General features: G+C 42.5%; 1 protein-coding gene across 2 annotated transcripts in view; it reads left to right on the top strand.

Moving 5' to 3' along the window:
* LOC310757557 (netrin-4-like) overlaps positions 1-18,262 on the top strand; it is a 55,078-nt gene that overhangs the window by 25,534 nt on the left and 11,282 nt on the right. For both annotated transcript variants that reach the window (XM_083602769.1, XM_083602768.1), the window contains exons 4-5: positions 10,574-10,700; positions 12,291-12,479. In XM_083602769.1, the coding sequence (XP_083458895.1) occupies positions 10,574-10,700; positions 12,291-12,479 (316 nt within the window). The remainder of the gene's footprint in view (positions 1-10,573; positions 10,701-12,290; positions 12,480-18,262) is intronic.

Genomic DNA, 18,262 nt, shown 5'->3' with positions numbered 1-18,262 from the left:
TTAACAGCTGAACTCTGCCAGTTTCCTTGTTTGGCTCTCTAAAGAAATCTAAAAGCCAAAGTAGTTTAAAATCCTTAAATCTTGGTGATACATGACATTACAGAGTCCAGGATTCCTTTCACAATGTAGCTTCATATACCTCTAGGTTTTTGTAATCTTGCCTTGCTTTCTTCTGAGGTGGAAATTCCTTGCTTCCATTTCATTGTTTTAGAAGTCAGGAGGACAAATAACAACTGTATGAGTTCCACAATATTTTAAGAAAAATTCTGAACCACCACAGCTCTGGCATACATCTAGGATTCACCCCCAGTATCCTAGCAACAAAGGATGTTATTAAACTCCACCCACAGGAAATATGGGTCCACTTAAGGAATGAGTCGATAAGAGGAAAGCAAACAGCTAAATATGCAAGTGTTGAAGCCTCACAAGATGAATAACACATTAAATTAACGCAGCTGGTTGAAGAATAAACACACTGCCCAAGAGAAAACACATTATGGCCCACGCTCTTGGCACAGTGATTGTAAACCTTAGCTGGATTTCTCTTTTATATTTTCCTCTAAATGTTGTGCCACTAAATGACTTCATCCAGCATGGAACGGAATTGTTTTGTTTAACTAAAATTCATAAATTCCCCATTCCCCAGAATTTAATAGGAAGAATGCATCCAGATACATTAAGACTTTTTTTTTAGAATTAACTTTATGAGTTTTCAGCTTGTTTTCTTGAATGTGGAAAAATACCTCCCATTTTTGTCGCTGGTTCATCTTTGCCTTTACTCTGAAGTTTCACTTGCAGATGTTGTGATTTGATCAGATTGGCTGTGATGACCTGCTTGATTTTGTCATCAGTATTGCATACAGTGCATATGATGTGATTTCTGCATCCTTGGGACTGGATCCAATTGGTTTAAGTTTCAGGGTGATAGATTTCCAGTAGGCAGTAGGAGAAACATTTTCGCAGTAAGAACAGTTTGATAATGAAACCGAAGGTCTTGAAGTAGAAGGTGGTCAGGCGTCTGTTGGAGATGCTCCAGCTCTGGATTTCCTTTACTGAGCTGGCCTGTACCATCTCTATGATTCTATGATGTCATGGGACACACATAAATAGAATCACATAAGTGGCCACAGCCAATAGCATTAAATAGCAGTAGATTAAGCTGTGGATTGTTTGTTCATCCAATAGAGGTTGGGTGTTTTTTTAAAGAGGTTCACAAATTGTTGCAAGTCAGGGTAATTACCACAGGAGCTCTCCAATAGGTAGCTTGTGGTATTTGTGCAGCAATACATTGCAGTTTTGAGTGCAAGGAAGGTGTGGTGTCCTCACTACAGGACAATTTAAGAGGAATTGAGATGTTTGGACTTACTAAAAAAAAATGAGTAGCAACTTTGCATTCATTGTGCAAAGACACTGTGGTTTGGAAAGGCCATGGTATATAATGGATCATGACAGTCAATGACAGCAAAAAAAGGAAAGGGCCTCATATCTGAAGCAGTAAACAACACCATAGAATTTCATATAACCAGTCCTTAATAAAAATCCTAGTCTATAATCTCACTTTTGATGGCACAAGCAAGGTAATCACTTAGTTTTGTTAATGTTTATATACCAAAGAAAATGGACAAAAGAGAGTATCATTATTAAAGATGTGAAATATCCCTTGAAATCAATGACTGGGATATCATGGAACATCTTATTTTAAGCAAGCAAGAACACTGCTTGTTAAAGATATTTAATATATCCAAGATTGGCTCTGAAGGAAGTGGTCCTCCCTCTGTCTGATCAGGCACCTAGGGGTACTTGTGGAGAGACAGGTATTAACAGTGGTGAGGAGCACCTTTTGTCAACTTCATCAGTAATATAGGTTTTGCATCTTACTGGAGTAGGAGGAGTTTACTAAGCTAATTCATTCTTTTATAACTTTTAGGATTGACTACTGTAGAGTAGAGCTGCCCTTGAAGGTGCCGTTGAAGCACAGCACTGCTTTCTGCTACTTCTTAGACTTCCACATTTGCAATGTTTCCAAAGCACTTTCCCCAAATATAATTTTATTTTATTTATTATTATTTATTTATTAAACATACTTGTTGCTTATCACCTGAAGGTCTTCAAGCAACTTATAGCAAAAAGAATTACAATATAATATATATATATATATATATATTATATTATATATTAATATATAATATAGGGGGAGCCATATAATACATTAATATTTAATTTAACATAACATTTATGGGGGGAAAGAACATTCCAGCCTTATTAATAATAGCAAACAACATTAATAATACTCAAATAATAAACAAAGCAATACATTGGCCCACTAATTGGCAAGTAAACAAAACCCTCAATCCTGCCTCCCTAGTCCAAAAATCATTCACCTCGAACCAATAATTTCCCCCCTTTAACCTCCTCACCCCACCCATAAGTCTGGTGTCAAGGCCAGCTGTTACAAATCAGTGGTGGGTGGGTCCAGTGTCCTCCAAGAATGGTCCAGCATCTTTTTTCTCCCTTCATGGGGGAGCAATAGCAAAGCAAAGCAGGAAGATGGTAACAGAGGTTTTAACTGCTCCTCAAGTTGCCGGTGTAATGCATTTTTGTATGTTATCTTCATGAATTTGTGCATCGTTATACACCCTTTACCCTATCATATGCACACACACACACCAACACCACTATTCATTTGGAAAACAACATTGTGAAACAACATCGGAGATCTGCAAATTTTGAAGAATGGCTGTATTTTGATTTGTGTATTGCTTGAGAAAGGGCAACTTGTGTAGGTTCGCCTTTAAATGCAAACTTAATCAAATGTCTCCCCCATCCCTACTCACTGTGGAACATGAATGGGAGAGTGCTAATGCTATCACATTCTGCTTATGGGCTTTGTTCTTATATGCCATCCACCTCATGTAGAATTGTTGGTTGGGGTAGCTGAGCAAAAACCTGGGTTGTGTAAGGTAAAGCTAGTTTTTCTCTATCTCGGCCTTCATCTTGGTGACTTGGCTGTCGCTTTCCCTTGCAAACATTATCTTCCTCTCTGAGAAGTTTTGTTCTGTTCCCTCTCATAATCCCACAAGCAACTGAATTTGTACACTATCTGATCTAAGCTTTGCCAGTCTGTGTGACCTCCAAATACCACAGGAGCTACTGTGTGTTGTAGCTTGCAATTCACCAAACATGTTTTTATTGGGAGGGAAGTTTGACTGTATATGCCAATTAGCTGACTAACCCAAGAAATAAAGAGACATTCAGCTTGTGGAATGATTCAGACTAGTTTCTGCTAGGGTGAAAAGACTCTGAGTTGTTATATCTGAAAAGTTGCCCACATAAACCTTTGTCCATGAAGAGGAAACTTATTTGTTGCATGAAAATACATGTAACACTGGGGTTTTGTTGTTGTTGTTAGGAAAAACATACTCAGAAGAAGATTTTTTTTTAGTGGAAATGTAGCAGTTGGTAATACAGATTTTAAACCCTTCCTCTGGTGGCTGTTTCCCCACTCCAGATCACCACCTTCCCCAGACTGCTTTTATTCCCATGGGAATCCAGATTAATTATAAATGTGCATTTGATTTCTATCTGGAACAGGTGGAAAGCAGCTGGAAAAGTGTTTGTTAGAAAAACCCGCAACCTACATACTAGCCTGGTAAAAGAAGGACAGTAATGGCTCCTTATGATGTTCGTAACAACCAGGTGTAGGTTTATGCCTTATTATAATGTGTGAACAAGCCCTGAACAAGGACCAAGTCCTTATAATTGTAATGAAAATGATAGGCACCAGAGTCACAGTAGTGTGGCTGAGTAAAAAAAGTATGAGTTCTTCTTTGGCAATTACTTGTAGCTGAGTAAGATTGTCTTTCATGAACATGGTTTTAACAGTGAGTCTGTAAGTGACTGTGGAGGCCAATTCTGGATCCACACATCCTTCCACAGTGGGGACATTGGTTTCTTGGCGGGAGTTGATCCCAGTGAGGGTTTGCCAAATGTGCCTTCCTCTTAGCACGTTTCTCCTTTTCGGCCTGAGTTTGTGCTTCTTCAAAGTCCATGACACCTTTGGTAAAAGCTGTTCTCCAGTTGGAGCACTCACAGGCCAGTATTTCCCAGTTATCAGTACTTATGTTACTTTTTTGCCTTGAGAGCATCTTTAAACTTCTTTTGTTGTCCGCCAGTATTTCTCTTTCCATTCTTGAGTCAGGAATCAAGTAGTTGCTTTGGAAGACGATAATCAGGCATCCAAACAACATGACCCGAAAGTATGAGTAGTCCAGTCACCATGCAGGAATGTACCCAAGCTGGAATTAGAGTGGTCCATCCATTAGCAGTTGCAAGGTTACAAACAGTTACCAAAGTCATTTAGTCCAAACAGAAAAGAAAGCAAATGACCAACTCATATTCAAGAAACAAAACAAAACCAGGGCATAGGAGAAGTGAGAAACCATATTGTGGCCATTTGGCTGCAAAGGCAACCAGATACCAAGCAGAATGTCCACTCCAAAAGAGCTATCAAAGCCTGGAAAGCTATATAGAATTTTCAGCTAATAAGAAGGCCAAGGCAAAAACTAGATCTGAAGTAGCACATGGACACAGGATGCCCAGTAATGTTTGTATGCATCCAAAGATATATATAAAGGCACACGTCTTTGAAAGATAATATAGAAAATGAGCCCACAGACTTAAATTTGTGCTTTTTAACATAGTGGGTTCTGTGAAACTAAACTTCCTTCTTTTGTCCTGTCATCATTCCATACATTGGAGTCAGAGCCCAGATTCACTTATTTTCTTTCCTAATATTAACTTTTAGGCAAACCCTCTTATTGCCACCCTTAGCTCCTTCAGGAACAAAAGTGAGATATAAATTCGTTAAATAAATAAATAAATATTCAAAGGAATGTCTATGGGACATTTAAAAGGGGACCGATTTGATTGCTTAACCACTTGGCTACTGGTGGGTTTTGGTTATTTTAATCATTTAATTGCGACCTTGTGGCTACTTTCATCTCCTGTGGAAAATCAGCACTAATCCTGCTGGTAGAGAGACATCTGATTGGAAACACTTGTAAAGGCTAATAAACTGGTTTAATTGGCCTTGTGTCTTTGTTAAAGGAATTTTTTTGCTATTAAACACATTTTTTTAAAAAAAATGAAGCAATCAATTTAGTTTGGAACAGTCAAAAAACATTGGAAACAAAAATTCTTCTAGAATCTTCTGGAATGACAAAATGTCAAAAACTTGGTGGGTTATACCTACATTTCCCCCCATTGTACTCTTCAACTAATGTGTTGTATCAGGGGTCATTGTTACCTGTTGCATTTCTCTGCAGGTGAGTATGACTGTGTAGGTCAGGCATAGGAACAGAACGAGCAGTCCCAACCCTGCTTACACGCATACACAACACATTTACTGAATATCTGCACAGGGCTTCAGATAATGCCTGATTCTTGAGCATGTAAATAGGCCCAAAGTTTCCCTTTCATTCATCCATGTTAGAAGACAGGAGCTCAGGTAACATTTCCATCCTGTCCTACTGAATATGCCTTTTCACCTGGAAGAAGTTGCTGCCCAACTCCCGGGCAGGTGAGAAATTGTATTGGTTTGCATGAAACCCAATATGAATTCTTGCCCGTTCCTTGGGGCCTGCAAGTGACTTGCTGATGATGATATGCAAATCTCTCTGTGTCCAAAATTGCTTTGGCAGCAGTACAAAGTGAACATGTAGCCAAACGACAAACATTTTCAGTGAATCGGCATCAGATGCCCAGTTCTGGAAAGGTTCCAGTACCCAAACTTCAGTCAATGGGACCTACCCCCACCCCCATTGACTAATGACAGCCAAGAAATAGCACCAATGGTAGAAACAACAGTAGGAATCATCAGCAGGATAAAAGAGGCTAAGTGGAGAAACACAAGAGGAAGGAAGGATAAGATGAAACCAAATGGAAACACAAGTCTGCATTACAATAGCCTGCGTCACAAATGTTCCAGCCAATCTTCTCCTTCCCACCCCCACCATGAAACTGTAGTTTCCATTCCTTTACCATCATGATTATGATGGCTGGGAACAAAAGGAATTCTTGATTGAGGTCCAGAAATCAAAACGTTGTGACAAGAGCAGATCACAGGCAGCACATTAATCCTCTTCTTGCTCAATTCCATTTGCTGCCAGTTAGCTTCTGGGGATTATTCAAGATGCTGGTTATTATATACCAGCAAAATGCCTATCGTTATGGTGAGTGTGTGTGTGTGGAAGGAAGGAAGGACATGCATATTTCAGGGACGTCATGGGTGGAGAGCACTGGGTCTCTGCTTGCCTTGACTTCAACATATATAGAGTAGGGGTCTGACACCATCTGCATAGCCCTTGCATCTGCTAAGCCAAATCCTGGTTCTATTTCTTGGGTGCTCTAAGCCAACCCCAAAAAGTCAGAGGGAATCTGATAGTCAAGGCCTGAAATGGGCCGGGCTAGAGTATACACATGTAAAGGTATAGGTAAAGGGACCCCTGACCATTATGTCCAGTCGTGGCTGACTCTGGGGTTGTGGCGCTCATCTCGCTTTATTGGCCAAGGGAGCCGGAGTACAGCTTCCGGGTCATGTGGCCAGCATGACTAAACCGCTTCTGGCGAACCAGAGCAGCACATGGAAACGCTGTTTACCTTCCCGCCGGAGCGGTACCTATTTATCTACTTGCACTTTGATGTGCTTTCGAACTGATAGGTTGGCAGGAGCAGGGACCGAGCAACGGGAACTCACCCCGTCACAGGGATTCGAACCACCAACCTTCTGATTGGCAAGTCCTACGCTATGTGGTTTAACCCACAGCGTACATACATGCTAAAGCATACCCAGGGATGACGTGTCCTTTTTTGCCACCTGAGGCAAAATGGGAAGGCGCTGTCCCCATCCCCCCAACCATGCCTGTTGAACCAGCGCCTCACTTGCTGGGGTCACATGGTTGCAGCGGTGGCTTCCAGTAGGATATCATAAGATCTTGCTGAACTCTTTTGAGAGCTCTGTAAAATCTCACAGTATAGAAGTCTTGTTCAGAAAATAGACTAAACCCATCTAGCTTGTGGGCTGGGCCTACTGCTGTTATCCTGCCTCCCCAAATCCCAGCACACAAACATAAAAAGAAATCTGCCAGATTTTACCAAGTTTTCCCTCTTGTCCTGCTGTGGTAAACTTCAGTGACATAGCTGTAAACTTTTCCCTTTTCTTGCAAGGAATCCTATTCAGACTAAGGGAATTTCCATTTTAAAAAGTGAAACATTGACAGCTATGTTCAGTGATCCTTGGATGAAGTGAGGTATAGAAATACAATAAATAATAATATTTATAACGCTGTTAAGTACAAATTGTGTAGAAATGTTAGTCCTATCAATGCTGCCAAATTGCTTCCCAGTTTTATATCACCTGCAAGCAAGCAAGCAAGCAAGCAAGCAAGCAAGCAAGCAAGCAAGCAAGCAAATATCATTTTTGTTTTTTTAAGCCACCAGTTCTTCATCCAATCAAAAAGATACGGGAATATTTCTCTTTCAAAGTGTCTGTCATGCCAGACATACAGAGGAATGAAGTCTACATGGTTCTCAAGGCTGTTTGTCGTTGTTTTTTTAAGTGATGCATCTGGCTTAAAACGTTTTACTTCTGAATTAACCAGAAAGTCCCTAGCATTCAACAGGACTGAGTCATAATTTTTTTCCTTGGCACGGAATTGTGGTTTTCTTGTTCCTGTTTTATCCCATCCAACTTTTTTTTCAGTCCTGCACTTGGTATTAGGGATGGAGGAGAAATTTGATTCAGTTCACAGCTGACAACAAACTTATTTGATTTGCACTTTCTGAAACAATACGCAAATCGAAACACATCCATCCTTTGAAACACATTCTGCTCTGAATTTTGCAGTTCTCCAGCCAAATGATGTGTACAAAAATGCATATACTTGGGTTGTTGTTGGTGTCTGTCTGTCTTGAGAGACAATGGAGTGTGCCTTCAGGTGTGACGTCAAGTCTCTGTGTTAGCAGCACCAAAGTGACCTCCCTAGGGAGCAAGACTGTGCAGTGTGTATGGAGGTCCTGGGCTGCCCAGACAACAACACCCCCATCTCAACCTTGCTGATGTGGTCCAAAGGAAAGCAGAGCAATACGTTTGGCACCAGCTTGGCTGCAGGAGTTGCCGGAAGGAGGCATACAAGGCACAAGTAGATAGTCATGGAAAAAAAACACATGAAAATGCATTATATCAGGAAACTTAATTTTCTGTGTAGTAGGCATAATTGTTTACAAACATGTATTATCCACCCCAAAATGCTAAACTTTTTGAGAGGGGTGGAATTGATTTAGAAATGTAGAGAACCAAACTTAAGTTTGGAAAAGTGAGAAACTGTGAGAAACCAAAATGGACCCATTGACCCATCTCTGCTTCATAGACAGTCGTACCTTGGATCTCAAACACTTTGGCTCCTGAACAAATCGGCTCCTGAATGATCTAAACCCAGAAGTGAGTGTTCCAGTTTTCGAACAACTTTTTGAAAGCTGAATGTCCGACGGGGCTTCTGCGGCTTCTGATTGGCTGCAAGAGCTTCCTGCAGCCAATCAGAAGACGTGCTTTGGTTTTCAAACATTTTGGAAGTTGAATGGACTTCTGGAACGGATTCCATTTGACTTCCAAGGTATGACTGTATAACTTATTTGGTTTAAAAGAAGTCTTCACACACTGTAATACTAAGGTGACAGTTATTCAATTGTTCTTTCTTTCTTTCTTTCTTTCTTTCTTTCTTTCTTTCTTTCTTTCTTTCTTTCTCCCTTCTCAAATTATAAGCAGGTTCAGGGTTTTGAACACAGGCATTCTTCTACAATTCCCTAGAGGCTTCCTGTACAATGTACTCTGTCCCCTCCATCCTCCCCTGAGGCTGACTACAGCCAAGTGCAGAGAGGGAGAGAAATGCATACCCCGAAGTCTCTGCTCAGTCTTCCGTGAGGAGGCAGCAAACTGCTCTGGGCACAGAAAATCTGCCAGCTGGCTCTAGAGGAGCAGTGGCATCAGCCATGTAGCCTGTGTCCTCATATCTGATCTGAAGGGATTAGGAAAGAGGGAGAGAAGGGGGGGGATTGCTGTAGGGAGCAAGCTGGTGAAGGGTAGCAGAGAGGAGGGCAGAGGAGATGTATCTATACATTTATTTTTTTAAGAATACGTCTCACCAGTTTCTCACCTGCAACAACATGTATAGGCCTTGCAGCAGATGAAACACAATTGCCCCCCCTTTGAACACCACAGAGAACTGCCAGTGGCATTAGTAGCAAGATTAAAGGGATTTAGATTAGATTCATGCCTCAGTCAGAACTGAAATCTCAGGCTCCACTTTTGTATATAATATGCAGTGAGGCAGAAGCATGGCTGCACGGCTGCAACATTTGGTACCCCAACCCCATGTGCAAGAGAAGGCGGTGGAAGGAATCTAGGGGTGGGGGGGTGTTTGACGACTGGAAAATTGAACTTAGTGGGGCCCATTCAGTTCAATTTTCATTCATCTCACGACCAATACAGAGGGGGGTGACTGGGAGTCCTCTTCCATATTTTAAAAATCACATTTGAAAACAAAAGAGAGAAAGACATTTGAAAATGTGAGGGAAAAGGAAAATAAAGTGAACTAAACCACAGAGCCTAGGGCTTGCCGATCAGAAGGTTGGTGGTTCAAATCCCCGTGATGGGGTGACCTCCCGTTGTTCGGTCCTGCTCCTGCCAACCTACAGTTCGAAAGCACGTCAAAGTGCAAGTAGATAAATAGGTACCGTTCCGGCGGGAAGGTAAACGGTGTTTCCGTGCGCTGCTCTGGTTCGCCAGAAGCGGCTTAGTCATGCTGGCCATATGACCCGGAAGCTGTACGCTGGCTCCCTCGGCCAGTAAAGCGAGATGAGCACCGCAACCCCAGAGTCGGCCATGACTGGACCTAACGGTCAGGGGTCCCTTTACCTTTACCTTTTAGGCTTTCTGCAATGAAAACAAATGGCACTTGAAGCAATTTCTCTCCCTTTGCAACACCCACTAAATCATTATTTTAGGCTGTCAGTGCCTGTGTGTCCTGCTAAAACCCAAGTAGGCTTGGTCTCAAAGAGGTGGCCAGGTGAGAGCTAGTGACACACTTCTGCATTAAAGCATTAGGTGCAGATCCACATTTTTGCAGATTTTTCAGACCCTCGAGGTTTCATTTCTTCTCAGAAGGAAGAATAGGCGCACATTTCTTTCAGCATGTCACCTGTAGGCCTGTAGCTAGGCCTTCTCCAGTAGGACCAGATCAGGCTGTTTCAAGAAATTGCCACTGCCATCCATCTTGGAACTGCCGAAAGAGGCTGTGGCCAATGGGGCCTGGAGCTTTGGGCTTGGGAAAGGGGCAGGAGTCGTCGTTGTCCCTCTGCCCCTTCCAAATTTTGGACGTCCAAGTGGAGACGGTTCCAATGAGCAGCCCTTTGGGATGCAATGAATGCGTGTTCTTCCACCAAAAAGACCTCTTAGCTAGTGCATTTTACCGCTTTATCGTTTTCTGAATGTGTGTGTTGTTGTTGCTTTCTTTGACAGGTCCATGGGAAGTGCATGTGCAGACATAACACTGCAGGACAGCATTGTGAGAGGTGCGCGCCATTGTACAATGACCAGCCATGGGAGCCAGGCGATGGAAAAACGGGGACACCAAATGAATGCAGAAGTATGTGGGTATGGCGAAGAGAGGGTAGAGATGAAGGGTTGCAATGTAATCCATCTTTCCACCGAGCAGCAAAGCCGATAACAGCTAATTCATGGAGTTGGGATTTACGATGCTCTAGCGACAGATGGGGAATGGGATTGCCAAGCAACTGCCTGAAACTCCTTTCAGTCTCTCTCTATATGTGTGTGTGCATGTGTGAGCAAATGTGGTTGGCCTATGTGATATATTGTAAAATAGGGTACAAAGAGCAAAGCTCTGGTTTTCAAAGAGATTTTGCCCAACATTGCTTACTAGAGTTTTGGCCTACGATGAGAGCAGGGGAAAATATATAGATTTTTTAAAGTTCATCTGTTTCTTAGCAGGTACCATTGTAGATTTATTTATATATTATTATTATTATTTATTGGATTTATATACCGCCCTACACCTGCAGGTCTCAGGGTGGTTCACATAATTTAGAGACTTTCTAGTTTTATTTCATTTCGTCAAAGAGTAGTACTTCATTTCAAGGTGCTTTTAAAAATGGTAAAGGTCCTACCATCGTTCCTCAGAAAATAATATATTCAGAATGGGTATGTTAGTTGAAATAGTGTTTGAAAAGAATACATTGGGTAAAGCAAAACTCCAGTGAGGTTTTTAAAATCAGAGTTAAAGTGGTTCAACTCTAGAGGTTTAAGGTTTCCATAATCAAAATTCTAACCTCTAGGGATCCTTTGTATGGAGCAGTTAGTGGCCTAGATGGAGATGTATCTATCATTGCCTAATTTTACTTTTATTGGCCTAATGTACAAGTCACTGTTCCAAAAAAAGATTCCGGTTTAAACTAGTTGAGGTGGAGTGGGGTGGGGTATTTGAGGGATGAGGACTGAACATCACAGATCCTTCAGGCTAGATGCAGCCCCAGAGAAAATATTTACATCCCTTTTACAGTGGCGTAGCGTGGGGGGTGCAGGGGGGGGCCGGCTGCACCGGGCGCAACATCTGGGGGTTAGGGTTAGGGGGCGCAAATCCACGGGTTAGGGGGCGCAAATTACTTGCCTTGCCCCCGGTGCTGACAACCCACGCTACGCCACTGCCCTTTTATCAGAACGGGGTGGGGTGGGTGAAGCTCTTCTCATGTTTTACATCTTATATACTAACAAAAGGCAACAAGCTTTATGTGGAATCCGTTTTGCAAATATGATTACAATAAGTGCTTGGTTATCAGCACAAAAGAGTTATCACATAAATTACTCAGTCACTGCCCTACCCCTGCAAATCCTGCCTTTTCTTAACTCATACTGATTGAGGGAAATGTAAAAGGAATAATTTATTTGTTTATTTCATAAAACTTGTATAGTGCTTGGTTGTAAAATAACAGCAACAATAACCCTCAAAGCGGCTGACCAGAAAACACCACTCACGTTACTGGATTTTCTTTACACATCTTCCCAGCGTTTCCTTGCTCTTAACTAAAATGTTAGGACTAAATAAATCCATGAGAGGAAAAACCCCACATTTAAGTTCTATTCACTTGTACTACAGTGTGAGTAAGAATCATGTTGCTCCTTCTTCTTTTCCTTCTCCCCCTCACCCCTGGGCTCTGGACAGAGTGTCGCTGTCACAGTCACGCTGAGAGCTGCCATTTTGACCTGAGCATCTGGTTGGCATCAGGAAAGCAGAGTGGAGGTGTCTGTGACAACTGCAAGCACAACACAGAGGGCTACCGGTGTCAAAGGTGCAAGCCTGGTTTTTACAGAGACAAAGGGAAACCCATGTCTTCGCCGGAGATTTGCAAACGTAAGTGGGGATGGGTGGGTCTGCCAATTTGGATTTCACTTTTTCTTTCCATCATAAATTTATTTCTTCACATAGTTTCTGCAGCAGGCTGCAGTGATGTTGCTTTTAAAGTCATGAAAGTTCATTGGCATTATTATGTGAATTTCTCTAATGATGATGATGATGATGATGACAATAATAATAATTCATTCCCCGCCCATGTGACTGGGTTGCCCCAGCCACTATGGGTGGCTTACAACATAGTATCAAAACACAACTAGCCATCAAATATTAAAAACTTCCCAATACAAGGCTGCCTTCAAATGGTTGTGCAGTTCTTTATCTCCTTGACATCTGATGGGAGGGTGTTCCACAGGGTGGGCGCCACTACCAAGAAGGCCCTCTGCCTGGTTCCCTGTCTGGTTCTCACAATGATGGAACTGCCAGAAGGCCCTCGGAGCTGAACCTCAGTGTCCAGTCTGAACAATGGGGTGGAGATGCTCCTTCAGGTATACAGGGCCCAAAGTACACATTTCTGTATGCACTTTGTGTGACGAATACACACCTTTCTGCAAACAATTTCCCCTAAGGTAATGTGTTTTTGTATGTTATTTCCCAAACACATGCATTTTATGTACCCTTTCCCCAAACATCTGCATTTTAAAACACATTATTTTGTTGGAAAACTGAATTGCAAAATTCAGAGAAGAGCAAATTTGGAATAACTGCATTTCTGCTTGCATTTTCATTTGAGAAATGTGAATTAGATATTTAAAAGAAAACTGGACTGAATTTCCCCATTGTTAAATGTAAGTCATCTGCACACTTGTTTTAGTCATATTTATAAGTAACTGATTGATTCAAAACTACCAGTTAATTTGACAGGGGGCAGGGCAAGTTTCAACAAACTGGTAGAGCCTATCTCAAAGCACCATCGCTGTATGCCTGTCCACCTCCAGGGTCAAGCTCTGGTATAAAAAATGGTTCTGCCCATTTGTAGGAGAAACCAGCAGTACATGATGGCATCAGGGATGCCATCGTGACATGTGAAATGTTCCCCCAGTCACTGGAACAGCTTTGCACGCTAATACATTTCCTTTCAAAAAATATAAGTGGAAGCAAACGAACTGATGAATGCTTTGGGATTCATGCAGCACCTGAAAAAAGAAGAAAATTCTGAATTTCGGTGCAGGGCAAGACAGGCTGCACTGTTTGATTTGCTAGGAAGCACATCTCTCATTTGAAGTACAATGTCAGTCTACTCTTTTCCTATTCTTATATCTGTCTCCACCCTACTGCCTTTCTTCTGGTCTTCTGCTGCTACTTTGGTAGACCCGATCCAGGTTTCCTTTGAACTCTTATGCTTCTTGCGCTGTAATTTCCGCAGGCCCCTGGTATTGCTTGAATGGCCCTGTTCACAACACTTCCTCTGTTTCTGCTCTTTTGTGTTTGCCTCTTCTGAAATGCTAGTGCTGGCTCAGCCTCCGCCCCCCTCCCTGCCCCGTTCACCAACTTTTAACCTTTTGTGAAAGCACAAGGAACGAGGAGCTGCCGAGCTAACCTATTGGTGTACCTGACCATATTGCATGACACCCAGTGACTTCTCCTGTAGCTCCTTTCTCTTAACTCTTGAGAAGTCTTAGGGAAAGTAAGCTTTGTAAAGCCACCCTACCACAAGATTAGATTTCAAACCTCATAGCAGTTGAAAGATTTGTGCCCGAGTATCAAAGTGGGGTAAATGTTCTCTAACTTAAAGAGCAGCAGGGGAGCAAAAGCATTATTTCCTAAGGAATCAACCAGAAAGCAGCCAACTTGAATGAAACTGAAGCTCAGTTTTCCAAATGGCTTTTGATCTAATATGGCTGCTTTAGATCTACAAAGTAGAGCTAAGACAAATCTTCTTGCAAGTATTTTCTTCAGCATTCACTTCTGGGAATACTGATGTTTCAATGCTTTCCAGATATCCTCTGAATATTTTCTGAATATTCACAGAAAATCACAAGCAGTATTTGATATCCAGTGAGATTTGATTTCAGTATTTGATCATTAACATTATGTCAGCAAGTCTAGTAAAAGTATTTGGTAATATTTGATAACTGGGATGCATCGATGGTTTGTTCTTTACAGTATTTGGTGGGTGATATACAAGTCTTTTTTTTAAAAAAAGGTAATTTTATTAATCTAGATTTCCAAGATAGCCTACAAAAAAGAACCATAAAACAAATATAAAACATCAGAAACAAAAGCAGTTATCGAGCCATGTTTTAGACATTTTTTTTTAAAAAAAAGATTGCTCAAGATTTTAACTGACATGCAAGTCTTTGACATGTGCATTAGTATTTAGTACAGTTATACCTTGGTTTTCGAACAGCTTAGTTCTCAAACGTTTTGGCTCCCGAACGCCGCAAACCCGGAAGTGAGTGTTCTGGTTTGCGAACTATTTTTGGAAGCCGAACATCCGATGGGGCTTCCACGGCTTCCGTGCTTTGATTTCCAAACCTTTTGGAAGTTGAACGGACTTCCGGAATGGATTCCATTCAACTTCAACAGTACGACTGTATTTGATTACTTCCGATATGTCACAGTTTGCCACCTGCCAAAATCAAAACAGACAAGATGTGAACAAGTCTGAAGTACCTGACTTGTGAAGTAAAATTTGAGGTGCGATTTTTGAATTCTTACTTTAAATTTCACATAGTAGTAGTAGTAGTAGTAGTAGTAGTAATAATAATAATAATAATAATAATAATAATAATAATAATAATTTTTATTTATACCCCGCCCTCCCCAGCCAGGGCCGGGCTCAGGGCGGCTAACAACCAATAATAAAAACAAGTTGAATGAATACAACTTAAAAACAAGATTAAAATACAACCTTAAAATGCAGCCTCATCACAGGAGAAGAAAGGAAAAAAGAAAAAGGGGGAGGGAATCAAATTGACTCCAAGCCAAAGGCCAGGGGAACAACTCTGTCTCTAGTAGTAAAAGTATTATTATTATTATTATTATTATTATTATTATTATTATTATTATTATTATTTATACCCTGCCCATCTGGCTGAGTTTCCCCAGCCACTCTGGGCGGCAGGTTGAGTTTGGCAGTATTTGAAAAATATGTCAGATTCAAATTATTCCTTTCAGTTCTCCAACAAGTTCTGCTCCCTGTTCACGCATTCTGTGGAAAAAGTCTCTTCTGTCACATATCAAGCACGCAGAGCCTACGTATATGAAGTTTGTACAAACAAAGGTTCCTTCACAAGTTGTGCTGAACGTGTATGTGGGGGGAGAGCTCCTGGTTACCACCCTGTGCCCCCTTTCTATGTGTGTTGACTGTGCACAATTCTACTCAGTAGCAGCCAATGGAGCTGCACAGGTGAGGTGGCAGTGCCACCTAGTGAGAGGTGGAGGGGCAAGGCATCAGAAGTTTGGCACAGTGGGGGCACAGCACAGATGCCATGGCAGGAACATTGGGTTGTCTCCCCCATAATGCCCGCACCATGCCAAGCTCCTTCTGCCCTGCCCTTCCACCTTCGCCACACCATGTTCAGAGACAGGAGAGCAACACAGCCTTACCAGCTGCTCCTGGTCCTACTAACTGGGCATTAATCAGCCTTCATCCTACCTCACAGTTCCGATTTGTGCCACACCCTGTCCTGCTGACCTTCAGCAAAAGACCGGAGGGTTTGCGATGTACCAGTAACCCATACCCTCAGCTTATTTTGGCTGAGAAATGCCATGTTAAATATGCACCGGCTTACAAAATAAAAATAATTTTAAAAATGCTGCGGATACCAAAGAGGAAAATAACAAATTTGTCACAGCAGATTGCACAGATGTTTGTGGGATGAGCTATGGAGTTCTCAGCCCCATTGTGAGAAAGGAAGAAATGCTTTGGGGAAGGGAGAGAGGGCACGGAAACTGCCATTGTCTCTCCTGTGGGCACTGGGTTGGAGAAGGAAAGGCCGAGGGGGAAAGCTGAATGAAATACCCCATTAATCCCTTCGTGAAAAGCTTGCTTTAAGAGTGTTCTTCCATCCAGAGCAAAGTCCCTCGGTTAAGCTGAAAAAGGCCCTCGGGCTCCTGAGAAGAAAAGCGAAGAGGACTCTCTGCTCAGAAGGAATCTCTCAGCATTAGTCACAATAATCGAACACATTCTCTCTTAATCACCAGTAAGAGGAAAAATGTGTTGTATAACAGTCTGAATGCTCTGGTGCTAGCCAAATCCTCCTCCACAGAGTTCTCATTGGTTAGGGATGCACAGACATTCCTGCAAAATGAATTGAAAGGAAATAAACCAGCCCAAACGGCAAACACATAAACATGCCTTCCCCTTCCTGTCACCTCTGCTCATCCCTGAACTTTCTTCAACTCTTTTGGTATTTTGCTGGGTGGAAGGACAGACATGCACATTAGGGCAGATGGGGCATTGCCAGCTCACCTTACTTGCAGCCAGTCAGCAAGTGGCTGGGCACACAGCTTTGGTTTCTGTAAGGTCCACAACTGACGACACAGGAATGCATGATCAGATTTCCTGACTTTTTTTTTTTTGCAGTGAAACAGGGCTCCAATTTTTATTAGAGCAGGCATAGGCAAACTCGGCCCTCCAGATGTTTTGGAACTATAATTCCCACCATCCCTGACCACTGGTCCTGTTAGCTAGGGATCGTGGGAGTTGTAGTCCCAGAACATCTGGAGGACTGAGTTTGCCTATGCCTATATTAGAGCAACACTAGTGAGGGACCTCCTGCCAACCTAGCAGTTCGAAAGCATGTCAAAGTGCAAGTAGATAAATAGGTACCGCTCCAGCTGGAAGGTAAACGGCGCTTCTGTGCGCTGCTCTGTTTCGCCAGAAGCAGCTTAGTCATGCTGGCCACATGACCCGGAAGCTGTACGCCGGCTCCCTCAGCCAATAAAGCGAGATGAGCGCCACAACCCCAGAGTCGGTCACGACTGGACCTAATGGTCAGGGATCCCTTTACCTTTACCTTTAGTGAGGGACAGGGTGCTTAATTTAGAGCCGGCCCTACTGTTAGACAAAGTGAGGCAACCACCGAAGAGCGGTAAATGCGGAGGGGTGTCGTGCAGACAGAGCTATGTGAGCCACATGGCCTGACCGGCCTGCTGCCCTCTGGTGTGGTGGAGGACTCTGCCCCATTGTCAATGTTGAAGTAAGAGCCAGCTGCAAGTTAGGCTGGCTTTTGTACATGGAATGGGAGTGACCACATCTTGCCCTTTGTCTCAGTCAGCAAAATGTCTTGGGCTGGCCCTGGCTTAACCCTCTCCCACATTGCATTTCCCATTCTAAATCATGCCCACCAAGCTGCTACTAGTCCTCATGGTGGGAGGGGCTAAACATAGGACTGATTCAGGAGCATGTGTTATTTCCTGTGCTGGGCGGACACTTCATTGGGGGAAACAGCATGGGGAAATGGAGCAAAAAGTCCTCTCTCCTTGAAAACCAGAGAGACGGCGGGGGAGAAATGTCTGGAGATCCAATCACAGATCTCCCATTCCATGTCAATTTTGGCCTTAAAGTTGCAATTCTGCTAACCAGGGATTTGCTTAATTTCCACTAACACCTTCAATAGGATTGAAGCCATTTAAGTGCATTCAGGGTACCAGCCAAGGCATGTCACTTTCTGGTTCACTGTGTTTTTTTATATTCTGTTGGAAGCCACCCAAAGTGGCTGGGGCAGCCTAGTCACATGAGTGGGATATAAGTAGTAAATCATCGTCATCTGAAAATGCATCATTTGAAAATTGATTGTGTAGGAGCAAGAAATACAGAAAGAAGGAGGGCACCC

The sequence above is a fragment of the Podarcis filfolensis genome (genome assembly GCF_964270895.1).
Source record: "Podarcis filfolensis genome assembly, chromosome: 2".
Taxonomy (NCBI): Eukaryota; Metazoa; Chordata; class Lepidosauria; order Squamata; family Lacertidae; genus Podarcis; species Podarcis filfolensis.
This window is presented reverse-complemented; position numbering and strand designations above follow the sequence as displayed.